The 26814-nt window shown below is 42.4% G+C and overlaps 1 protein-coding gene across 15 annotated transcripts in view; it reads left to right on the plus strand.

The window, feature by feature from the left end:
- The window catches only part of Asph (aspartate beta-hydroxylase), a 209783-nt gene that overhangs the window by 71234 nt on the left and 111735 nt on the right, over positions 1 to 26814 (plus strand). For all 15 annotated transcript variants that reach the window (XM_029476170.2, XM_085839501.1, XM_029476159.2 and 12 more), the window contains 3 exons: positions 1910 to 1948; positions 2577 to 2612; positions 7099 to 7143. In XM_029476170.2, coding sequence (XP_029332030.1) covers positions 1910 to 1948; positions 2577 to 2612; positions 7099 to 7143 — 120 coding nt within the window. The remainder of the gene's footprint in view (positions 1 to 1909; positions 1949 to 2576; positions 2613 to 7098; positions 7144 to 26814) is intronic.

The raw sequence follows: 26814 nt of genomic DNA on the forward strand, positions 1-26814 counted from the left end.
TATCCGTTATCTCTCTGTGTCCAGGACAGATGACTGCTGTAGCTGGAATGAAGGGCCATGTGTTTGGCGTCCTTATGGACTCTATAATATAGCAGGAAGAAGGAGTCAGGCCATCATTCCAGTGCAGCCTTCTGCTACTTTGACAGGTGCTTGTGAGAGCCAGTTTATTGTGTGGCAAGTCTTTAATAATCGATGCATGCTGGCGTGTGGACTAAATACCTGGAGATGAGGGTGCTTGGTAACACCTGTTTATGGATTCTCTGGGGAGAAAGAGGAATGGAGCTAAAAAGACCCTTTGATCCATGTGTAGGCGAAGTCAAGGGCATTATCTTCATCTTGGGGTGCCACACAGGGGCACTGTGAAGTCAAGTCTGCATTCTTCATAGTTTAATGAGTGTTTCAGTGGACGGATTGGATGGCAATGGTGGCAGTTTATGCCAGGAAACCAGGGTATTGCCAGCAAAGGTGGAGGGTGGCGAAGGTGTCTGTTAAATTGTTAGGGTTTGCTGCATTTCTGTGGAAAGCGAGTGGGAGAACAAGATGCCGGCAACTCTGACTCCTGCAGGCTTAATGGATGTTAGATTTTTTTCCTCTAAGAAAAGAGAAACTGGGAGGCAGAGAGACCTTGGACCCAGTTTCTTACAAACTGGTAGTGGGGGTGCTTTGAGCCACCCAAGAGGTGAGACCAGAGAAGCAATTTGTTGGTGTTCAGCTTGCAGTGGAGTCCAGGGCTCCATGGGACTCCTGGGTGCTAGCAGGTAATTGGAGCCAGACTGTGAATCTTGTAAGGAGAGGACGGTGAGGTCAGGGGTCAGGGGTCAGGGGTCGGGGATAGGTCCTGAGTCTGAGGGCACATTTCTGCTGCCTGCTGAAAAAAGAACTGGCCAATGGGGAAGACTGAGGAAGAAGAAAGGGAGTCCTGAACACCCAGGGCAGGGGCGGAGAGAGACCTGCTGCTGAGAACCCGGAAGGCTGAGCTTAGGAGTACCCTGCCTGGGTAAGGCTTGTCCCTGCCCTTCTCCTGGGCTCCTTTTCAGGCAGATGTGTGGGTTGAGGAGAGGAAAGGAGTGTCAGTTTGCTTCTGGGGTCTGCCAAGGGAGGTTTATTTGTACATGTTTAATGCTAATGGCCCAGTGACATGATTGTACTCTTAATACCAAGAATAATGTCTAAAAGATCGTCAATATTCAAAAACAGTTCTTTGTTAATGTATCATTGTGTTATAATACATTTTGGTAAGATGTATTACCACGGAGGCGGGCCAGAAGGTTTGGTTCTGGTGTACCAAATACTGGAAGCATTTTTGAAGGTCAGTTGACTAAGGAGATTTCCTGCCGCTCAGTGTGGGGCTGTGGGGTTGTGGGAGAGAGCCATGGGACACCAGCCTTTGCATCAGAGCACAGAAACTCCAGTCCCTTGGGCCCTGGTTACCATGGTAAATTAAAGGTCCTGTCAGCCAGTTCCTGCTGAGAGGGTACCAGCAGGGGTGTTTGTCTCCAACCCAATCACTGTGCAAACTAAAGACTGCCTGGGAAGCCTGGGATCCTGGGATAATTAGCAGGGGAGAGCGCACACACACTGGAAAACCAGAAAAGGAGACTCCCTGTTAATTCGTCAGCGAATCTTGCTAACAGTGATTATGGGAGGAACTTATACTTGCCCCTGTAAGGGAAGGAGAACATGAAATTTCCATCTCCCATGGCTACCCAGTAGCTAAAATGTGAGCCCAGATGGTTTGTTTTATAGCATTTAGCCAAATACTCCTGTCCCTGCCCTGTAATCTACATTGTTAGTGAGTAAGCCTGAGGCTTAAAATGTTTATAAATGAAATAATGCAAACCTGTAGTACACTGTCTGTTCTTATTGTTACTCAGTGCTGCATGATTTCTGTTTTCTATTTACTTCATAGTATATGAACCTTCAGAGCACGAAGGGGTAGAGATTTCAGGTGAGTTTTTCCTATAGTAACTGCATAGCTGTGGAACAGAGATATAAGAATAAGTATTTAGGAGTTGTCAAACATGGTTTCTGCCATGAAGTTGCTGCTAGGATGGCCAACAGATATCAAAATCCAAAGATACTCTAGGCCCTTGCATAAAACAGCACAGCATTTGCAACCAGTAATGAACTATACATTTTATATTTATTCAATATTTATTTTATATCAGCAGGAGTAAGATTAAACTTTTGAATACAATTTAGCATTAAAGTGGATTTTGTGGAATAAATAAAGACTCTTTATGGGAGTCTCCCAGAAGGAGATCCAGCCTAGATAACACTTTCTGAGTGGATATTAGCCACTTTAGGTATCTAAGTCATTGGTTCTCAACCTGTGGTTTGTGACTCCCTTGTGTGTCAAATGACCCTTTCAAGGGGTCATTGTAAACCATCAGAAATAATTCATTCTAGTAGCAAAATTACAGTTGAGAAGTATCAATGAAAATACTTCTGTGGTTGGGGGTCATGGCGACATGGGTTATATTCAAGGGTCATAGCACTGGGGAGGCTGAGAGTCACTGATCTAAGTGGAGGACGAGTTAATGTAATGTGGTTGGTGTCTTCATTTATTTTCCTAGATAACACCATAGATGATTCCAGCATAATCTCAGAAGGTAAGGTTTTTTTCTTGTTTTCTTTTGTTATTGTTTATGTTTGTTTGTTAGTTTGTTCTTGAGGTAGAGTTTCTCTGTGTAAAACTGACTGTCCTGGAACTTGCTTCGAAGAGCAGGCTGGTCTTGCTCACAGATATCTGCCTGTCTCTGCCTCCTGAGTGATGGAATTAAAGGTGTGCACCACCATGCCTGGCTGGTAGGTTATATTTTAGAGATAATCGTATATTCTACATTGAAGTAGATCAGTTTACTCAAATTCTGTGTCCTGATCTGTGTGTTTACCCAGGGTTTGGGCAGGCAGTGCTGGGGTGGATAAAGTAACAGGGCTCTTTTCTATGAGGCTGACATCCAGTGGCCAGACATAATAAAGGAAGAGTTCAAAGATGGTGATGGAAACAGGCTGCTGTGAGAGAAATGGGTGTGGGTGCAAGGCCACCCTTGTTTATGAGTAAGCTACCACTTCAGAGAAGGCAACCTGATGAGAAAGGGTTCCTGTGGGTGGAGATGGGCTGGCAGTTGCATGGTTTGTGATATTATTGAGATGCTGAGAAGAAAAAAATGCATTATTGCTTGTTTGGTAGATTTTCTTGGAAAGGAAAGATTTTTTCTGAAAAGTAAAATTAGACTTTGTGAAGTAGCAGTATTTCAGTAGAACAGATCTGATAATTTCAGAATTATGTTAAAAGAATGTTTCACTTGGGTTGTTTCTGTTGGTTCTCACAGTAGACACTGAGGAGGAGACAGGGCAAAGGTGTTCGTACATTTTTTTTTTTTTTTAACAAAGGAGTTTGGTTCTGCATGATCCTGGTTCCGCAGACGTAAACGGCTCACAGCCCTTCTCTCCAGGGTCTTTAAGTTTCCTGTGTGGGCATGCTTGTGTTCTCATCAGAGGCCTACCATAGCAGATGTCTCCTTGCACAATTCCTCTTAGAGTTTGTAATTTACATTTTCTGTCAGGCTGGAAATAGAGCCCTGGGCATGGGTAAGCATATTATGGCTGAGATGCACTGTGTTCATTTTCTAATGCTTATTGATTCCGAGATATTCAAGATACTGAAGGGAAGAGAGGAATTCTCAATGTAACCATTACTGTTACCTGAAGACAACTCCAATCTGAATACAGAAGGTACACAGGGCCTGTGCAGGCAGGCATCTCTACATTGTATCTGCACAGGAAAGTAAACCCAGTCACCAGCCCTGCACACACATTTCCTCAGATTACACTTCCACAGATTCTGCCAAATCAAGCTCGTTTAATCCTGCCTGGGTTAATCACACCCATAGCCCTGCCACCACACCCATAGCCCTGCCATGATTGATGTGGGATGAACACTTGTGGTCAATCATGAGTAACCGTCGTAGTCACCATACATGATTTGACCACACAGTTCCAAGCTTGGAGACATGGTTCATTTCTAAGAAGTTTCAGACATTTTGAGAATATGCTAAACTACTAATTCTTTCTGGTAGTTAGCGGGGCTGAGAACCTTGTCTGTGGCTCTTGCTGGACTGTAACAGCAAAGTAGGGGTTTTATATTTAAAATCACAAACCCAAACACATGATATTTTGATAAAATTTTCTGATGAGTTTGTTGGATGCACTTTTACTGTTTTTCCAAAATATAATTAGCTGAAAGTTTAAGTTAACTAGGAGTAGTGACACTGTGATGGTGGACGACAGTGATCAGGTGACAAGGAGACATGAGTGCATTGATTGTACTGGATAGGAGTGTGCTTGATTTTGGTTGTTATTTTCTTTTTATCTTTAGATTTTTACATTTAATTTTATTTGTATGGGAGTGTCCCTGCATGCATATATGTGCAGTGCACATGTACCTGCTGCTGTGGAAGCCTGTTGGGGGCCAGCCAGCAGCCCGCAATGTGAACGGTTCAACTGAGATGGCAGCTCCGAGCTGAAAAGAGAGGAAGCTAGACGGGGAGGAAGAAGAAACGAGGCCAAGACAAGTTCATCTTGTTCAAAGCCCAATTTTACTAGTACCGACATCCAGTTATAAAGGAAGGGGAAGGGAACCCGATTCCCGCTGAATGGTCTCGGGGTCCAGTAGCAGGGTGAACACGTGTGTGGCTCCAAGCAGCAAAGGGACAGGGTCCAGCAGTGGGCGTGGCAGAACGAATGAGCAGGAAACTCCACCCCTGAGCCAGCAGGTTCCAGGCTGGCAGTGGGGAGGCTACATCTCCTCCCATTTGATAACAAAAAAAGAAAAAAAAGAAAAGGCTGGCTTGAGGCAAAAAAAAAAAAAAAAATTATCTATGCTCAATAGTTCTGCCTGAGTTCTTAGGGCTAAAGAAAAGACCTGTTTCCGTGGGATTCCCTAACTTTTCATATGGTAAACTGTATCTGTCAAAGACTGTCTTTATTGTCCTAGTAAACCACTAACAGAATAGCGCTGAGCTGTAGGCTCTGACTTTATAATGTTAATTAGTGCTGAATAGGTAACTTCCTGGTTGCATTTTAAGAAGGGCGTTGGAACCCTGGCTAAGTTTGACTGAACAAATTTGAAATACACTTTATTAAGAATAACACTGAGTTGAATTTCCTCCGCATTTTTGGATGACAGGCGGGGAAACAGGGAGAAGGGGTATGACGACTGGCTCCGTAGTACAAGGCCAATTGGCTTTTTTATTTTGGGTGGGAAGCAGTGAAGGGCTTGCCCTTTCAACAGTACAGTCTCCAACCTCTCTCCTGGCCGGCCCCCCAACAGAAGCCAAAGGAGGATGCTGGACGTCCTAGCACTAGAGTTACAGACAGTTGTGAGCCTCTGTTTGGGTGTTGAGAACTAAAGACGCTTCCTCTGGGAGCAGCACCAAGTATTCTTAACTGATGACCCATCTGTCCACTGCTGAATTCTCTCTCCAGCCCATGTTTACTTTATACATTTCACTTTATCTTACTTAAAGGGGGTGGAGTGTGTTAGACTTCCTTATTTACTTTTAAGCATGGATTTTTCTCTGTAGCCCAGGCTGGCCTGGAACTTGTGGCGAGCTTCCTGCAGGAAGGAAGAGTGCCGGGGTTTGGGATTACATCCAGCCTTCTGTTTCCTTTTATGTAAAATAGATTTAATATTCTATCTTGAGCATAATTTGTATAATTAAAAATAAGTTACACCAAGCACAAAAATGAATAAAGAAGGCATATCAATATTTTGAACATTAGTTAGAAAAACTTAAAAATTAATCTCCCCCTTTTATTATTATTATTATTATTATTGCTTATTTTGTTTGTTTTTGGAAACATGGTCTCTCTATATAACCCTTGCTGTTCTGGAACTTGCCGTATAAACTAGGCTGGCCTCAAGTCACAGAGATCCTCCTGCCTCTGCCTTCCCAGTACTAGAATCAAAGCTGTGTGCCATTGACATCTGTCCTCTTACAGTTCCTAAGGAACAGAGCTAACAATCTCATGTAAGGTAGTGTTGAGTGGCTTGCTGGGTCTGATGAAACTAGTATTTGAGGTAATTTATAGAGTGATTCTGATTGGCTGGTGATGGCTGCAGCCTCTCTAGCTCTCTAGGAACTGAAGCAGCAAAGGAAAGAAAGCCAGCTAAAGTTCACATCTACAGCTTCAAGTCAGAGTAGGACATCTGAGGATTCAGTGCTAGCTCATGCTGGAGTGCAGGGTTCCGATTCAGTGTTCTGACTGTTAAAGCTCACAGGGGAAGGCGTTCTCTAATGGAAGTGGTTCAGAGCTCTTGGGGAAAGGGAACTTGGCAGTCAGGACCCAAGGAATGCCACAAGTCGCATTTCACAGCCAGCCTCTCACAAGAGAGTGATGAGTTTTCCTGCCCAGGGATTGGTACGATTTTAGCTCAGGGACTGGTAGATTTGGGGGGCCCATGGATTGGAAGGTTTTGTTGAGTTTTCAAACCCAGAAGTGGCCTTGGACCTTTTACTCTATACAGCACATAGCACCTAAAACATAAAAATAAAATGCAGATTCATCTTAAAGATTATTTTTTTCCAAAACAGCTTTTCTGAGCATGGTGTTTGATTTCAACATTCATTTACAACTTAATTTTTATAAAATGTTATGTAGTGTTACAACTATGAGACAAGAAGAGTTTTTAAGCAGAACCAGGTAGAGTGCCATTCAGCAGTGGTAGGGAGAGTCCATGCATACACTCAAGTTCCTGATTCTGTCCCCTGCTCCAAAGTGAGGAATGACAGAGCTTTAGTGGCGAATGCTCTATAAAAGAAACAAGGTGCCCAGCTGGTCTTCCCGCCACTTGCTTATTGAGTCTGATGCAATACTGTGGGGAAAAGCAAAGTTATAGTGCCCATCTCTGACTGAAGCCTGCATTGCAAATGACTGAGAAGTATGCCGCCTTGATCAACTGTAGCTAATTCTTTTGTTGTCATGGTACCAAAACCTAATACACTTATTACAATCATAGGTGAATTCTCTACAAATGATTAGCTCAGCCATAATCTGCCACATATAATGGATTGTTCCTTTGTCTAATTTTAGAAATAAATGTTGCCTCTGTTGAAGAACAGCAAGACACACCACCAGGTATGACATTTCCCTAGATCTAGTGCGTTTTGCTTTTTTTGTTTAAATTTAAAATACTGTTGGTGTTAAACTGGCTTTGTGAAACAAAACTACAGTGACTAAGATATTGGCAGATGATTTCTGTACTTAAAAAAAAGACATTTGTGTTTTAATGGTGTGGCAGAGTCATGGAAAACACACCCCGTGTTCAGCGTGAGCTTACCATTGCAGATGGTGGTGGAAACATAAGTTAGGGACATGTGGCCTTTCCTTTTTCCCTCTTTGATTGTCAGGGTGTTTGATGGTGGATATAGAAATGGTTGTCTCGGGTGAAAGTGAAATAGTGTGTATGTTATGACATTATCCCTGGTCTTCCGTCTGCCCAGCCTTCTTGAGAGTGGCAGCAGTGTCTCGACAGCCTGTTCAGGGCTGCTCAGGACCCCATCTTTCCTTAGCCACTGCATGGAGCCCCCTGCCCACATTCTTCTTTGTTCCCATAGTCCCCTGTCAACAGTGAATTGGGAGAGTGGGGGTGGCCCTTGAGCCAAGACTGCTGCTGTCAGGGGCTTTTCAGAGGTGACAGAAACTATGGTGGTCAGACTGGCATAGGCAGGGGGAAAATGTTTTTACCAGATTTTTCCTTACATCTCTTCTCCATTCACATTTCTGATAAGTTCTGTATTTTATTGTTTTTCTATTTGTGTCTTCTTGATTCTGTTTTACTCCTTCAGATTGAGTGTAGTCCAGATCTTTAGCAGTGATGTGAATAATAGCCATAGATTTTGTTGGGAGTAATTGAACCTGCCAAAAAGAATTCAATACTGACTTTCAGAATAAGGAATAGCCAGTGTATGTCTTTGTATGGTGGATGGGATGTTTTAGGTTTTGGCAGTGTTCATACCTTGTTCATGTATGTTAATTAACATGCAGAAACATTTACTTTAGAGATGCACATCGTGGGCATCACAGTACGAAGGAAGGAGCTGACATGATGAGTGCAGAATGGCGTAGATTCTGATTTTCAGAACAGCAGGCTTGGCAAGTGAAGCTTCAACTTTTGCTGGTTTTCTGCTTCTTGTTGAATGCTACTCGACACTGGCAGACAGAGCAGACTATAAAATCAGCATTTTGATGATTATAGACAAATACTTTAAAGAAAAGTATTTGGGGAATAGTCTTAGAAATGAATTTTCAAAGAGTATTTTTCTAGTTGTCATCTATACCTTTTAATTTATTATTGACCTAACCACAGTGAAAGGAATTGGGCCTATAAATGTCTGTGCTTTTATTTCAGTGTCCGACAAACGGATGCCCTAATTATTTTGGCACATAAACATAAAATACCCAGTGGTTACCAGGGTAGTGGAATAAAGTGACTTGTAAAGATATTTATCAATCTCAGTAAAGCACATAGAACTAAAGATGCGATCCATGACAGAGTTCCCAGAAGGATGTGACGTCTCCGTTAATGGTGGATGTAGCTGTTTCTGTTCAGGGATTAATTAGCTTGATGTGTGAGGTGGAGCAAGAGGAGCTGGAGCTCTGAATGAACTAATCAAGTTCTGTACGTGGGTTTCCTAAAAGCTCCCTAGACCCTCTGCATGGCTGTGATCGGACTCTGCTACAAGAAAGTGTGAGGCTCAGAGTCAACAGTGGCCATGCCGAGCCTTCACACTTGGCTTTCTCATCTCCTGTACCTGATACTTAGTATTACTTCCTATTACAGTTTGTATTGTGTAACTGTACAGGGAAATAATCAACCTATATTAGTGATATCTTGGTTCTGTCAGTTGATTGCTTTTGCCAAAGTGTTGCTTGTCTGATGGAAGGAACTGTGGCAACATAGCCAGCCATCAGGCCTGACCCCACACTAGAACCCTTCTAGGGAAAACTGAGTTGGAGGTCTTCTGCAGAATGTTGTGTTTTCCTTCCTTGGTCATTCTAAGACTAGGTTATGCAGTCTTGCTTACTAACGTTCATGGTGACACATCGTGTTAATCTCATGAGACTTTACTGCCATATAAACAGTCACGAGGTAGGAAACCACTCATCGTGCCTTAGATTGGTGGATTTTTAGGACATTTCATGGACTAACCTAATAGCTAACAACACTGAAGAAGCTAGATTTGCTGGTGTGTCCATTTCACATGGGAGGATGCTGGGGTATGGCAAGGCAGTGGCCTTCCCCAGGCTGTGGAGGTGACTAGTAGACGTGCAATTGACCATCACAGGGTGATTCTAGAACCTACAGTCCCCATGTCTTCTAGCACATTTCAAATAAATGAAGGTCATGGAGCTGACGGCAGTGTCTCGAGCTTTTTGAGTGTGATAAACTAGACTAACTGTTCCTACATGCTTTTCTCAGTCTTCCTTTGTCATTTAGGACTGGGGATGTGAAAGACTGGGTCATGATTGTGGCATAAAGCAAAGTTGTCTTAATAATGTTAATTTTCTCTTCCTTTGTAAATGTGTTGGTGCTTTGTAGTGTATGAAAATCAGTCTTAAGAAATTATCACTCTGATATTAGATTTTGAGTGCCAGATATTTTTAATTGATTTATTAAAATATTTACTTTTTTTCCACAACTTTTAACCTTTCTCGTTAAACTCATATTTTTATTTGAAGTCATCCGGCATATTCCTAGTCACTTCAGAATGTGGATCCACATATCCACCTAGCACCAATAGAATGGCTTGTGAAGGGGTCATTTATAAAGTTCCTTAGGGTAACATTTTTGCCAAACAATACTTAAGGTTTTGTGAATTAAGTGACCCATAAAGTTTCTGTCTCAAAGTGCGCACGAAAGAGTAAAAGCACACCCCTTATTCTGAGAATCACTGCACTCAGAAGAGAGCTATGGGGGTGCTGTGTTTTCTGAGGGATTCTTCTACTCTTGGCTGTCTACAACTGGGGATCATGCTCTTGGCTCAGCCCACTGTGGAATAGTCCATCAGTAGACATAGTTCCCCTCAACTACATCCAGCCAGCCTTCCCAGCACATTAAACTCCGGCAGCTGTAGAAGAGTTTGATTTCATGTTCATAGTAGGCAGTGTTTAAAAAATCACTTCATAGTTTTTTGTTATCATTGTTATTGATCATTCATTCACAAATCATATGTTGAATAATTACTATGACACAGATGTGCACTGGTCAGTCATCCTTGGCCTGACCGGGGCTAGAATCTAATAGGAGTATCGTGTGATCAAACAAACGTGACAGCATTAACTTCTGAGTGGTGTGAAAGATGGCTCTCAGTGAGGGTGGGTAATTTTCTTGACTTCCAAAGACTATACACAGAGAGGGTTCGCCCCCAACTGGTCATTGTGCATTGGCAGGTGGTATGGAGGTAGAGGCAAGTGCTGCCTGACAAAGGCTAAGACAGTGTGTCACCCAGGATATCAGAAGACACGGTGGAAAGCAGACAGGCACCTTTCTGCTTTCTGTCTTTTATATGGTCTTTGAAAATTTATACTTGGAGCCCAGAATAGCTAAAAGACCACTACATTTTTTTTTTCAAATAGAGAATTTATGGGATCAAGTTCAGATTTGTAAGGGTCCGTGCAGTAAGAAAGTGGAGATGTGTTAGGGAAAAGTGAGTTCAACTCAGTCTGAAATGGTGAGGCTGGGCTGGGTGGAGTGACTGAAAGGAAGGCATCAATGTTACAGAAGCTAGAGGTAGCAATAAACAAGCCATTGGGATGGCACAGGGTGGTCCTGTGGGTGAAGGACTCGATGGATGCATAGGACAGGAGGGATGAAGGCAGCAGGGACAGAGACTAGCTTTGTGTGTGAGGGAGCATATTTGCACCTTAGTGACGCACATGTGAGTGCGCCCATACTTATATTGTGGAGATTGCATTGGCAGTTTTAGGGTGTTTTAAAAGATTTATTTTATTTTTAGTTATTTGTATATATGTGTGCATACGTAGGAGAGTGTGCAAGTGTGTGCAGATGCCAGGGAGGTCACAAGAGAGCAGCCGATCTCCTAGAGTTAGAGTTCTGGGCATTTGTGAGCCAACGTCACTGCTGGAAACGAAGCTTGGCTCCTCTGCAGGAACAACAAGCACTTGTAACTGCTAAGCCTTCTCTGAAGACCCCTTACTATGATTTAATGAGTATATACTGTAAACTCTGATCAACTTCCTATTGTCTCAGTATAATTCAAATATAATTTTCTCAAAGTCTAGCTAGTTGTTAAATTCTAAATTAGAGCATGCAGTCAAGTTGATGTTTTTAAACATTCCTATTGAAGTATAATTTGCATACTGAGAAGTGCTAAAATGTTGAGATTTTACATGTAAACAGACCGTATTCTAGAAAACCTCTTGCACCTCCAAACTCTATTTTTTGTCAGCAATCTTGAAAACTGGTGTTCTGATACAGCATCTAGACTGGTTTTGTCTTCTTTTGAATTTAGTATAATCACACACACACACACACACACACACACACACACACACACACACACACACACAAATAGGGAGGGAGAGGAGAGGAGAGGAAAGGAGAGAGAGAGAGACAGAGACAGAGAGAGAGAGAGAGAGAGAGAGAGAGAGGTTTTTGTGATTGGTTTCTGTTTAGTATAACATCTGTGAGCTTCAATTACTTTGTTTTAAAGTCTAGTAATTTAATCTTTTTTCCTTTGATATTTAGTTTTGTTTATTTATTAGATATTTTCTTTATTTGCATTTCAAATGTTATCCTCTTTCCTAGTTTCCCCTCAAATCCCCCTATCCTGTCCCCCTTCCCGTGCTCACCAACCCACCCACTCCCATTCCTGTCCCTGGCATTCCCCTATACTGGGGCATAGAACCTTTCACAGGACCAAGGGCCTCTCCTCCCATTGATGACTGACTAGGCCATCCTCTGCTACATATGCAACTAGAGCCATGAGTCCCACCATGTGTTTTCTATGAGCATATAATGTTTTTATTATTTTGAGTTTGACAGATATAATAATTATTTCTACTTTTTTGGCTACTATAAAGGAGGCAGCTCTATTCTTGTATGTGTTTTTCAGTGTTTATTAAACACTGAGTTTTGTTGGATATATAAAGGTACACATATACTTTTTAGGTGCTCTAAATGAATAATAACAGTTCTTGCTTACAGTGGTTTGGGTTTTGTTTTGGCTAAATAGAGATAGATAATACATGGATAGATTAATAGTTACCTGGGTAGATGGTCGGTCAGTAATAGCATTTCTGTTGCTGTGATAAACCGTTATGACCAAAAGCAACTTGGAGAGGAAATGGGTTTATTTCCCTTTACCCATTACAGTCCATCATCCAGGCAAGACAAGATGCAAACTAGAGACACAACAGAAGCAGATAATGAGTGCTGCCTGCTGGCTTGATTCCCATGGCTTGCTCTGTCCATTTTCTTATTCACTGCAGGCCCACATGCGCAGGGATGGCACTGGCCACCACAGGCTGGGCCTTCCCACTTTCAAGACAATACGTATGTGCCTACAGGCCAAGCTTTTGGATGGATTTTCACTTAAGATTCCTTCTCTCAATCTATTTCTAGGTTCCTGTCAAGTTGACAAAACCCAACCAGCACAGATAATGGCATAGTCATAAAATATCTTACTAATTTTTTAAAGAACATGCATTTAGCTCATAGTCCTGCAGAATGTTCATGCACATGGTATCAGCATGTGCATGGCCTCTGGTGACGACCATTTCACTACTTCCTGTCAGAGTTGAAGAGATCATGTGTAAGTCTAGGAAAGCCTTAGAGTGTGGCTCTCTCTCCTTGTTTTCAAATGACACCAATTCTGTCAGAGGTCCCTGACCTGCTGACCTCTTCTACAGTGGCCTGTCTCTGAAAACCACAGTATATATGACTTTATATTAAATTTCAGACACATGGGTTTATAGGAAGCATACCCAAGCATCAACGGTACTCTCTCTTTAGAAGCTGTATCAGCATTTGCCTGGGCCATTAGAAGTAGCCGCCCTCTTTCTTACCCAGTATTGTATATGGACCCAGCATTATTTAGTGAAACAAACCACACACTAAAATATGGAGCAAAGATATATATCTAAAGTTGGATACTAATGGATTTTGCATGCTGTAAAATACATTACACTTGTCAACAGTACTGAAGATTAACATAAAGTTACTCTTGATTTTTAATGATTAAAAAATATTTCTGTGTATATGTGCAGATGCCTGGGGAGGCCAGAAGAGGGCAGCAGATCCCCTGGAGCTGGAATTGCAGGAGGTTGTGAGCTGCCCTACATGGGTGCTGGGAACTAAACACGTGTGTCCCTGGAAGAAAAGCAAGAACTCTCTTAAACCTGAGCCAGCTCCTTAGCCTGCATATTAGATACCACATAAACATCTTTGAAAATTCTTCATGTTCGTGATTTTCAAATACCAACTCTGCTTTGTATGTCTTTAAAGTCATTGGTAGGAGAAAGCACTTTAATACTCATGTTTCCCTTCCCTGAGATTCCTCCATTTGGTGTTAGGAGATAGTCTCAAGAGTCCCAGACCTCAGTCAACAGCTGTGTCAAGCAAGGCCCAGAGGCTTCTGGGTTGTTAAACTATTCTCTTTCCACGTTAGCCTTAAAAAGAGATGCTATCATTTCCTTCAGCTGGTGTGTGTGTTTGTGTGTGTGTGGTCTCTTTTGTTTGTATGGGTGTGTGTGTTTAGTAGTATGAAAATGAAGCAGTTTCATGGGCTGCCTGACTGGTCCTTTAATTTAGATTTCCCCTTATTTTTACAGATACTTAAAGCTTCAAAAAGACTGCCCCCACTACCACAGGAGGACCAGACTAATCATACGCTCCAAAAGATGGCTGTGATAGATCTTGTGCTGTAGTTACTGGCAAATCAAGATCTTTGCAAATGAACGCTAAAGATGTTTACAGTGAATTACAGTGGCGTTTTAGTGAATCTTTTTTTTCTTTTTCTTTTGAAATCACATGTTACCTTGCATTCCTGCTTGTCCTGATTTGACAGCATCTGTGGCTCAGTTGGGTTTCTTTTTTGTTTGTGGTACAGCTTTAGTTTTTCTATGTTTATGTGTATTTTTCAGAGAAGACTTGGTAATTACATTGATAATGTAGCAAAAACTGACCTGACAGGGTTTTAATATGTTATTAGTAATTGGAATTAACTGTGTTGAACTGATGTATATGGGCACTGTTAATGGGGACTTGAAGCCATTGTGGGCACCTTGTATTAATTAGCACTGTGACTTCTGTAAGCGAGGCCTTGGTATGCTGAGAGGGTAGGAGTTGTGCATATCTGTACTGATATTCTTATCAAGATTGTTCACATTAGCTTCATGTGGACATGTTATAGCACTGGCTTTGATTTTTTTTTTTTTTTTGTAGTTTTTAGATGGTTTATTTGAAAACTTAATATTTTGGTTCATGATGCAAATGATCAGTAATATGCTTTTCAAAGTAAGGAGAAAATTAAACTCCTTGTGGGGACACAGGGTAAACAGTAGCCTGCAATACATACACGACCTCATGCTTCAGCTAGATCAATCATATAACAACTGTAGTCTGGTCAGAATCTATTTACATCCTGACAACGTTGTAGATTACTGTCCTATAGCTTAAGGACTGCCCTGCATTGGTCTAAATGAGTACCACTCGCTTAGCCCTGGTGTCTGCTCAGGGCTCTCACGAGGTGAAGTCCATGATCCCCTCAGGTTGAGGGAATTCAGGGGTATGAGAAACAGTCACTGAGCCCAGAGTTTGCTGCTGGGTCCAAGGGATGAGCCTCTTCCTTTATACACTGGTGGTTTTATTATATTAGTAGTGCGGTTTGTGGCTAAGAAATAGTGTTGTGATGAAAATTTGATTTGTTAGCAAAGAAGACAGCTAACTGACATGTGGTTTGAGGAGAGCCACTGGCCATTTACACAACGCCATAAGGCTATTTCTTTTGTGGGCCAGGGGTAGCTCTTGATTATGGTAACACTGTTTTAAGGTAAAGTGATTTTTCCCCTTTCTCAAGGATAAAATCAGAGTAAGTTTTATGATTGAACATTGTGACCACAGTGCACTGATGTCCACCTGCTGGCACCTCAGTTAAGTCAATAAGCAATAATTTTTAAAGCTGTGATATGTATGCTATAGAGCCTAAACTGAATTATATTAAAGCTCTTCATATTGCAAGTTGTAGAACACTACTTTTTATAAAGCCATATTTTTTTAGTGTGACTTAGAAGTGACATGTTACTGGTAAATGGCTGAAATCAGTTTCTCTGAACTTCTGTATATAATCTTTTTCAGAACTCTGGGAAGTGAGGGTTCATTGTGGCCAACTTCAGACACTTTGATAAAAAATAATATGTGAATTAATTAATGAGCCTTGTCTCTACAAATGTGTGCCATGCTATGCAACAGGGGTGGGTTGTCTGAAAATATGTCTTTTGTGCAATGTTGCTTAAGAGCAATAAAATGGAGATGAATTCTTCTCTAGATTGTCATTATTTTGAGCTATTTTAAAACTTTGCATGATATAATTAGCATATGTTATTTAAAATTACCACAAACTTATTGTCCAAAATCATAAAGAAACGCACACCTTCATCCTCTTTTCTTAACCTATGAATTTTTTGCCTGCAGTACTAAGAGTCAATATCAGGACCTGTGACTGTTCTACTGCATAACACACACACACTCATTTCAAGTCCTTTAGTTACTTGAGACAAGGACTCTTTTAGGTTGTGTAGGCTAGTCTCAAAATTTCTGTATAGCCCAGGCTAGTTTTGAACTTGTAACTTCCTGTGTTAGCCTTGCAAGTATCTGGGACTACAAGGGGGAACAACGTCACTCTCTGTTTTTAATCTAGGTTCCATGAAGTGGGGCAAGTTTGTTTGTACACATCCTACTGTGCTACATTGCTAGAAAACAGAGTTCAAGGACCAAGCCTGCTCTTGCTTTTGTCCTGGTTAGGTGTTTGCCCTGCACTGGGAAGCTGTGTATTTCCTGTGCAGAGTCTTACTCTTAACTCTGGTGACCACCAGACCATGATCTTACAGACCTCACTGGGGAACACTTGTCAGGGTCGTGTGGCTGGATCTTTGTTCTTCCCATTTTCAGTCTTTGTTTCCCAACAGGTAATTCTTTACCATGTCAGATAAGCAAGGAACATCTCCATGGGCTCGAGGAAGGTGGTTTTCCCTTGTAATGTTCAGAAGAAACCATAAAGTAGATCTGCCTTTTAAGCGACAGAGCATCTTTGAGTGAGCCTAACCCATTCTGCTGCTGCTTTGCATAGCTTAGGAAGTCAAGCTTTTCTATGTGGCTGGGTATTATCCCTGCTTCTATATAATAAACGTAGAACCAGAGGGCTGGGAATGCCTCCTAGCCTGTGGCTTGGTTCCAGAGTAAGCATGCAGGTAGCAGGTGGAAGGTAGACATGGTGAGGGGAAGCCATTGAGTGAACAGGAGACCAGGTAGGGAACTGTCAAGGCAAAGGTGATGGTGCTGTGTTTCAGCTTGAACTGAGGCAGTGTGAGTAAAGACAGATGCCATGATGAAGGGTGGGACTTACAGATGGGCAGCCTAGGAGCTCAGGAAGAAACAGACTTGGTCCAGTGTTTCAGAATGAACAAGTGCCTGCGGTGAGGCTCTTGAGTGAGCAGGTGGGCCTGGAGCAAGTTCAGTTTTGACTGCTGGGTTTAACAGATCTCCTTGGTAGGGACATTATTCACACACACACACACACACACACACACACACACACGGAATATGGCAGGGTATAGAATATCCCAGTCTATGAGTGGCTCCCTGTCATGATTGCAGAAAAAAACTGTAAAGATCAAGATTTCATTCCATTTAATATTTCTTCATGGTGATAAAATAATGTAACAGAGGAAACAAGAAAATAATCAGGACAGATGAGGAATGCATAACATCATTGTTGGACAAGAGAATGTAAACACTTAAGTGTCAGGGTTATCAGCTTTCAGGGGGACCCAAGGTCATCGTCCTTGCTACTGGAATGTTCATTATTATATGAATAAAGTCATAATGTGAGAAGATGGACTCTGAAGTTGATCATTGGCGTTAGTTTACCCTGAATGGGATTCCTTACGTACTTTATGCCTCAGCACCCTGCACTCAGAGCTGATAAGAGAGTTAATGGGGGGGGGGGTAGCCTGCACAGTGCTGAGAGTAGTGTCCAGAGAACTGTAAGTGCTCACCAAGCTCTTTTCTTCTTTGGGATAGAAAGGTCCGTCTAGGGTCCTTATCGATGGATGCATAGGACAGAGAATGCGATAACAGGAGGCTACAAGGTGAGTTGGGTCTCCTAGGAAACTCGTTAAGCACTAAAATGAATATAGCTGAAATATTCTTACATTTTCTCCACTCCTAACTGGAGCCTCAGAACTCAGCTTGTTGAGAAAGGGACTTTCCCGCTGGGGCCTGGTAGATTTGGGTGGAAATTAGGTCTCTTACCATTCCATCCTAGGTGCTACTTGAGAAAGATGGTGACCTAGTTTCTGGCATTAGTCCAGTCATACTTGCCTTCTCAGAGCCTGAGGAACCTATGGGGACCTGATATTGTGGCCCACAGCATGCCCATATGGGATTAGCACCTTCTACTTGTATTGAGGATGTAAAATCCTGTCTATAGTTTTTCTCTAGGGGTGGAGAGACCCCTTCATAACCAGTACCCACCTGATTGATATGTGTGTGTTCTCTGTGTGTGGCTTTTCAAGTCACTTTAACCCAGTGCGATGGCTCTAGGATTTAGTGTTGTGGGTTCCTTGGAGTACTATGGACCCCATACAAGAGAGTAATGTGGGGATAGAAATTTATGTTTTTCTTCTTTGTTGTATCCTTATTATCTACTAAGATACCAGGCAGCTATTCTGCCCAGTTGGTGTGTACTGTTGGGCCTGGGGAGATGGCAGCGTCAGTAAAGGACCTGAGTTCGAATCCCTAGCACCTGTGTAAAACCCTGACACAATGACATGTGTTAATGCCTCTGGCACTAGTGCAGGTAGAGATGGATGGATCTCTGGCTCTGGTATAGTCAAGTCAGTGTGCTATAGGTTCATTGAGAGACTCTGCCTCAAAAAACTAAGGTGAAGACAGACTGTGGAATACACCCAGTGCTGACCTCAAGCTTTCACATGCATGTGCACATGTGCATTTGCATGTGTCTGTATGTAGGAACCACACATATACTGCAAAAAAATGTTCTAGCTACTGAGTGAATTGTCTGTGCAGCTGCCTAGTTTTAAGGATGTTATTGGTCAATTAGCTCCGAAGTTCTGGGACACTCAACAGGAATCTAAGAAACACTGTACCCCTTCTTCTCATTTATCTTGAATGCATCTTGTAGATTTACCGAGAGTAATATGCAGCAAGTCAGCATTATTATAGCTACTCTTAGCAAGAGTGAAGACCCGTGCCCCTCTGTCCTTTCATATCTCTTTCAATGAAAGGTGCAAAGGAGCAGAGCAGAATGGCCTGGGATTCTGTAAACTGTCGGTCGCTATGGCTGGGAAAACTGTGATCACTCACTCTCTGCTTCTTTTGCACGCAGACACCTTTGTGATCGGGTATCAGGAGGCAAGACTATGGGAGCCATGATTTGTAGATAGTGCCCAACTTGACACCCTACATTTCAAAATCAGGTTTTTTTTCCTGTACTTCAGGTCTCAAAGACGCAGAACCACTACTGTCCTATAAAATGTTCTTTCCTGTTCAAAGCCCCGTCTCATTTATTTTTACCTTTCCATATTGGAATGTATTCTGTGACTGAATCTTAGATATGCAGAACTCGCAAGTTAAGTGATCCATGTGACTATACTCTGGATTACAGCATTAGTTCTACCTATACACTCTCTGATGTCTGCCATAGGGAGAGGATGGCATCTCAGACTTCGTATCTATTGCCCACTCCACCTCATTACTAGGTCAACACATATGTATGCACACATAATTCCAGAGATAACCAAAATGAGTGTCTATAGTAATCAACCTAATCTACCTTGAGAACTGGTTGCTTCAGGTTTTTATTAGATAAATATGCCTGCTCTCAGGCTGTATTACATAAACAACATTACAGTAGGTGGTTCTTGTTGTCCATGGGAGAGGTAGCATTGATCTAGTATTCCAGGCACCTGGTGGGTTTACGCTCCTCATTTCTGAGAGTTGCTGTTTGTGAGACTGACACAGAAAGACTTTGGGTTCATCTTAAACCTCTTAGTAGTTGCAAATATACATCTGGGATCCAACGTAGGCACCTCCAAGGAGTCATCGGCATATGCTTCAAGTTCTTGGAGGAAGGAGAATCATATCCAAGAAGTGTGCCATGCAACATTCTTTTCAAACATGCTCTGGCTCTTATCAAAGTAGTCGGGGTTTTCCGAGACAATGCAAATAGTGAATGAGCTTTGGTAATTGTATCTCACCACCTTAGTTTCTCCTTGGAGTGGATGTCTGTCACCCACAGGCATACTTAGTGTTGATCAGTGTTGCCTACACTACTATCTCCATCCATAAGGAATGCTTAGCCTGACATCTGATACCTAGTCATTGTTCAGTGACATCAAAATGATTCATAGGAACCCAAATCTTGGTATTCTGTAATGAGGTTTGAATGTGAAGAATTCAGCACTTAGGAAAATTGAATCATGTGACTGGAAATAATTTTCTTAAATTACACTCACTGGACTTTATTGAAATACATAGTCACGTGTTTTGGGATATAGAATAGTGACTTGCTCAGTGCTTCATTTGTTCTGTCTTTAATTTAGTGAAACAAATAGAAAGGCAGATGTGATACAGAGTAAAGAGAACATATGAAATTGTCTAATAAGTGGCCTATAAAAATATATATAGAAAAAGTCATATCTTAATTCAAGAATAACAAAATTTTATTTTGTGCCATAAATTGAAAGAAAATGGCACTGGGTCTTTTGTTTTGTTGTTTTAATCATTTTATCAACAAATATTTATTTATACTCTACATAAACATTTAAGAGCTAAGGCTCCAATGACAAGTTAAGTGTATGCTTAGAACTTCATGGTTGGCTAGGGCCAGGGCTTGGTTTTGCCTGTTCACTGATGTCTGTTGGACGTTGATAGTTGGTAGTTAGGCAGTAGATGTTAGGTACTGGATAGTTAGGCTTGAATGTTGGTTGACCAGTGGCTGTTGTTTTTGGCAATGGGGCAATCTCAGTGCAGTATAGGTAATTGAGCTTTAGCAAGATGTGTGACCCAGGGAGAGGACGAGGCTGCCCTTTGCTAGAGCATTGGACTGCACTCCTTTGGCCAGTGTCAAGATATCCATGGCAAGATAATAGGTTGGTATGAACCTATGGTCTGTGATGCGCAGTGAGAAACAGATGTTTGTACTAGAAGTGCCTTTGGTTCATGAACTGCAGCATCCAAACCGTTGTCCATTCTCATGATGAACCTATTGTTCTATACATACAACCCTGTACATTTTAATGGAATATTGTGAAGGAAAGCTAGAGTCATTACAGAGGGGGAACAATTTGGACAATACGTGAGTGAAGAATATGTCCTTTGGGTGGTACCTTAGTTGATGCTGTCACAGATCAAGTGCTGGCGGTTATATGGTGCTGCTTCAGCATCTGAAGGGAGCCAGTGTCTTCTTGGATGGCAATCAAAATGCTACACTTGAAGACTTTGAACTAGCTAGAATATCAAATCATTATGGAAACATTGCTGGCACACCTGAAAAAAGTGAACAGAATGTCCGGTATTGAGAAATTGGGTATATGGTCACTAGGCTGCTTGTTATGAGTTGTGTGTGTTAATCCCTATCTCAACTGACTGCACCCGTGCACTCGCGCACCCGTGTGTGTGTGTGTGTGTGTGTGTGTGTGTGTGTGTGTGCAAGTACATAATGAACATACATGCATTATGCTACAAAGTCTGGCATTTTTGTGGTTCTGGGGATGGGAACTCATGCCCTCATCCTTGTATAGCAAGCACATTACCTGTTGATCTGTCTCTAACCTTCATTTAGAGCTTGTAACTTAAAATAATGCTTCTGGAAAAATGAGAGAAGGCAGACTCCATATCATTACTCTGAGGAATAGCACCCTTGCAGGGATGTTAAAGCATTGCCTTTGACTTTCTGAGAATTCCAACAGCAGACCTGCATAAAGAACTCCTGCATGCTGGATCCCAGCATTGTGCTGAATAAATGAAAGCTGCGGGACATGCGGGTGAGACTGAGAGCTTGTTCTCACAGCTGGAGAACAGACTGGAGCCGAAGGAACATGAACTCTGTGTGTAGGACCAGGGGATCATGGACTGGTCAGAGAGTAAGTCTGTCAAAGAGCTAAAGGGGAGTGAATTGCTAATGGGAGAGAAGTCCAGAATTTCTTGATCCTTCATCCTCAGAAGTTAAAAGGATGCTCATTTCAGTGGGGGAAAAGTGGAGAAACATGATGAAGAGCACATTTTAAGTCAACAAACAAACAAACGAATAAACACATCTGTAGTTAGCTCACTTCCCAGTGCAAGGACCTGAAGATGCTTTGTGGAACAACTACAACCATGAACTAAAGAGAAAACCATCCTATGAATCACAAGGCCAGCAGAGAGACGCAGCTGGCTATCATGTTTGCTGTTGCCATTGGCTTTAAGGTAGCTTTATGTACTTGGTGTGCATGATGCTAGGATTGCCTTTGCTGGATTTTCTTCAACATTTGTACACGATGGCTACAGCTTTAATCTCCACTCCTACAAAGGCTTTATGGGAAGAATGATGCTTTCCTGACTGATTGGTCTTTTAATCCTGTATGTGATTACTACTAGTTATATGACATGGGACATTTCGATCTTGGGAAAAAATAATGCAAGGAACAGACTACTAACCAGGAAGGAGTGCTTGCTGAGACGTCTCAGTGTGGCACCTGCCACCGTCACACCAACTTTCAAACTGGAAGTTGAGGGTAAGAGGAGGAAGCTTGTGTCCTGGCACCTGGTGGCCACGGCCGTGGTGTCCACCTGTCTCTTTAAATGCATCCTTACTGGAGACACTGTTCTTTTTAAATCCTGCTTACTGCTACAGAGGTTTTAGCTGCTCTTGAGGTCTGTGCTTCAATAATAACAGTTGGTGGGAAACATGAGACTTCAGGTGTGGGAAGCAGTGGGCAGAGCAGGGATGCTTTTGTTGTTTAAAGATCACTCTGCAGATGTACACCACAGGCCTTTACTAGCATACGGTCTATAACTAGTGGCCTATTCAACCTCATGACCATATGATATCTGCCAGTATCCCAATTCCGATATCCTAATTATACTTCTTGGGGGGTAGGAGAAGTTTACTTCAATGTTGAGGAATAGAGAAAGAAAAGAGATTTAGAATCTGAGAGAGAAATGCAAGCAGGAAGTAAATCTTTTGTACAAGAATAGGGACTAATATCTAGGAAAGCATTTTTGAAGACTGTGTCCAATGGGAGAGACGCTAAGAAACCAAAGAAACTTGCTGAAGAATCAAGGACTCTATGATCTTAATAAGGAGGCAAACATTAAAATCAGCTCTTAGCATGGTGCAACTCCTGCAGGCAACCAGAGAGACTACAGGTTGGGGGTGAGCTGGAATGTGGATTGGGGTGAGACTACCTGTCGAGTCTGTTGTTAAAGTCTAGCTACCCAGTGCAGCCACCCGACTGGCACCCTCCTCGTGAACAGCCGAGACATGAGACTAGCTGAACTGGCATTATGTCACAGGAGACCTTAGTCCTTTGGATTCCTGTATAATGTTGATGGTTGATGTTCCCCCCAAAAGACAGGTTTTGAAGATTGTATTCATATCTGTTAGCATTTGATTTCTCAGGCAATTGATGCAATTTTTGTGAAATGTTGTCTTGAGCGCTTAACTATTAAATCAGTTTGTATAGTTAGGTTTTCCAAGACATGTGGTTACCTAATGTTTAGTATTACTGGACAGTCCTCAGGAAGTGTGTTAGTTTTCAAAGCTATGGGGAAAAACAGAAAGACTTTTCCCTTTCCCCACAATTCCCTTACCACCTTTTTCAGAAGAGGATATGTTTACCATTTCTTTAAATCATGGCTACTCCTGTTCTCCCTCCTAATGGTAAGCTTTACTTACAAGCATTGTTTGGTTGGCAGTGACCTCAGCTCCAATTTTACTTAATTTTGATTTTTTTTTTTTTTGAGATAGGGTTTTCATAGATCAGGCTGGTCTTGAACTTCTGATCCTTGCCTCTCCCACTCTCCCCAAGCAGCTGAACAGTACTACAGATGTGGAGCCCTCAGACTGGGCCTCTGCTGCCAATGAAATGGAAGGTGCTGAAATAGGCACCAAAAGCTGCTGCATTGTCCTGTCTGCAGCTCCAGAGACACCAGGTCTCACACTCCCTGAGATGACCCCTTTAGGACTTACAGCCCTTGAGGGATGGACTTGTGCAGTACACACAGGACTGTATGGATGGAAGGCAAGGGTGAAACTAGAGCTAGGGTGTGTGGGACAGCAAGGCTCACCCCAGTGTTGAGCTATGGATTTCCAGATATTCTTCTATATCTACAAGAAGCCACCGCCACCACACTCTCACCTCTCATGTTCTTCCTCTGTATAAGTACAATGGGGGACTTCCTAAAAGCACACACTCGTGTGGAGGAGAGAGGCCTGGGGCAGGAATAGCATCTCACTCATGGACTAAAGTGTTCTTGCTACCAGGCTCTGGCCTTGGACTTTCTCTAGCTGCCCATCTCTAAGTCTCGGTTTGCTCAGAGTTCTCAGTTTCAAGGGCCTTCCTTTGCTTCTCAGGACCAGTGCAGGCTCAGGGACCTGCCTCTCTCATACCTGACAGCCCACTCCTACCATGTCTCAGAGAACTGGTTTCAGCTCTCCTTTGAACTGCTTGTGGGAGGCAATTCCTAGACAGTGCCTCACTGCTGTCTGCTCTCAGCAGCATCCTCTTCATAGAAATGGCACACAGATATTTAGGAAGACAAAGCATGCCAAGTGGGTATCTTTATAAGAACAGACACTTCAGTGGCCTACCTACTGTGATGCTAGTGACGACTGTCAACTTGGCAGAATCTGAAATCATGTAGGGGACAAATTTCTATGCACAGTTATGAGGGGTTACTTAGAGCAAGTTAACATGTGGGCATGTCCATGGGGCGTACATTGATTTGGGAAGGTCCACCTTAAAGCAGTGTGGGACCAGTCTCTGGGCTTCGGTCCTAGACAGCATAAGGAAGAAACTGGCTGAGCACAGACCCTTCAGTGCTCTCCTTCTCCAGGCTGAAAGGCCAACATGACTGGTTGGGTCAAGCTCCCACGCCCTTGACTTTTCTGCGATGATGGTGTGTACCCTTGAACGCTGAGCCTTTTCTTACCTGCATTGCCTTTGTCAGATTGTTCTCTCGCAGCAGCAGGAAAGATCACTAATACACCCGGTGAACTGCTTCTCATCCGGTCTTAGCCATGGTCTTAACTGATGGATGTTGAGTGTCAACTGGAGACAAAATGAGTAAGATACTGCCCACAGCTGCTAACTGTCATTTATTCTCAATATTTAAATTCCTTCTCCTCCTCCTTCTGGAACAGCATCCCTTTAACAAATTTTGTCAGTTAAATGCAGCGCTTCTAAGAAAGCTGTTTTTTTCCAAGCCTCTTTCTCCTTACATAGGTGTGGTTTCAATGGCTGAAAAATGATGGCTGAATAGTAAAAAAGACACTAAGTCCCTAGGAGATGCTAGAATGGTCACGTGCATAACGTAAACATTTAAGTCATTGGAATTTGAAGTTTTTAAATTACCCATAACTGGATCTAACTGCTATAGGAATGTTGTGATACCCAGGATGGGTCTGATTGTGATATATCACCCAGTTCATGGAGATGTGGGATGACACAGCTTAGGGAGCTAGTTTAAAAAAAAAAAAAAAAGTGAAACTAGGATTGCTCCAGACCTTTATCCTAAGGATGGAGGTTTGCAAACTGGAGATAAGGGATAAAGACAAGGGTGTTTTCTGTTCCCCACTCTCCAGGTCCTCTTGAGCAGGGCGGCTTGGCTGACTCAGTATTGACAGTTACAGGCATCCACCTTTGCCCTCGGTCTCTTAAGGACATGGCCAATCCTGAACAATGTGGATCACATCAGACACTCTCTCATAAAGCTAAACTTATTCAATTTTTAAATTTTCCTTTATTCTGACATATGTTTTATATCAGGGGCTAAAACACCTTTGTGTCTCTGTGATAGATATGGATCTTTAAAAGACCCTCTTAGCTACATTAGCCCGCTAAGCAGCTAATTTAGACCTCCATGCCAAGTAAATTGTGATTGAAGTAACCCATAGTCCATGTCTCTGGATAACAATAGTTGACTGGATTCAGACAGTAACAGCAGTAGTTACACTTTTTACGGGCACTTCTACTATGCCATGCATGACGTGAGATACAGGAATCATTAGAGAGTGTCACTGATGAAAACAAAACTCAAAATCCAAGAAGTCTTCACCTTTAATAAAAGCCAACAGCATTAAAATGGCTTTGTCTTAGAGTGATTTATCAGGTTCACTGGTTTTCCGTGCACATTATCCCACACTGGAAGATTAATGGCTATCAACTGTGGGTCATACCTGTAATTCCAGCACCCAGGTGACTGAGGCAGAGCTATCATGAGGTTGAGGCCAGCCTAGGTAGCATAGTAAGATCCTGTCTCCCAAATGAACAAACAAACAAACAAACAAAAAAAATAGACAAATGACAAAAAAAGTACTAATAGGAACAAGAAAAGGACTGTTTTACTTGGAACTTGTAATTCTGTGACCGTGTTAGGAAATCAAATCTTATTTTTAGTTGTGAGTGCACGCTTCGCTTTTGTGTGCTCACATGCTTCGCTTGTGTGTGCTCACACTTGCCTGTTCTGTGTGTAGAGGCCAGTGGTTGATGTCAGATGTCTTCTATCGGTTTTTACCTTATTTTTTTCAAAGTAAAATGTTATAGGATGATAATGATACTGACTTCTACTTTGATTACTTTCTTTTTTTTAATTAGATATTTTCTTTATTTACATTTCAAATATTATCCCCTTTCCTGGTTTCTCCTCTGAAAATCCCCTATCCCCTCCCCACTCCCCCTCTCACCAACCCACCTACTCCCACTTCCTGGTCCTAGCAGTCCCCTACACTGAGGCATAGAGCCTTTACAAGACCAAGGGCCTCTCCTCCCATTGATAACCCAGTAGGCCATCCTCTGCTACATATGCAGCTGGAACCATGAGTCCTACCATATGTACTCTTTGGTTGGTGGTTTAGTCCCTGGGAGCTCTGGGAATACTGATTGGTTCATATTGTTGTTCCTCCTATGGGACTAAAACCTCCTTCAGCTCCTTGGGTCCTTCTCTAGCTCCTCCATTGGGGACCCTGTGCTCAGTCCAATGGATGGCTGCGAGTATCCACTTGTGTATTTGTCAGGCACTGGCAGAGCCTCTCAGGAGACAGCTATATCAGGCTCCTGTCAGCAAGCACTTGTTAGCATCCACAATAGTGTCTGGGTTTGATGATTGTATATGGGATGGATCCCTAGGTGGGGCAGTGTCTGGATGGTCATTCCTTCAGTCTCTGCTCCGAACTTTGTCTCTGTAACTCCTTCTATGGGTATTTTGTTCCCCCTTCTAAGAAGGATCAAAGTATCCATACTTTGGTCTCCTCTGAAATCTGGAGGTCACAAAATGGGCTA

Source organism: Mus caroli, unplaced genomic scaffold, assembly GCF_978045245.1.
Source record: "Mus caroli unplaced genomic scaffold, Mus_caroli_1 scaffold_6, whole genome shotgun sequence".
Classification (NCBI taxonomy): domain Eukaryota; kingdom Metazoa; phylum Chordata; class Mammalia; order Rodentia; family Muridae; genus Mus; species Mus caroli.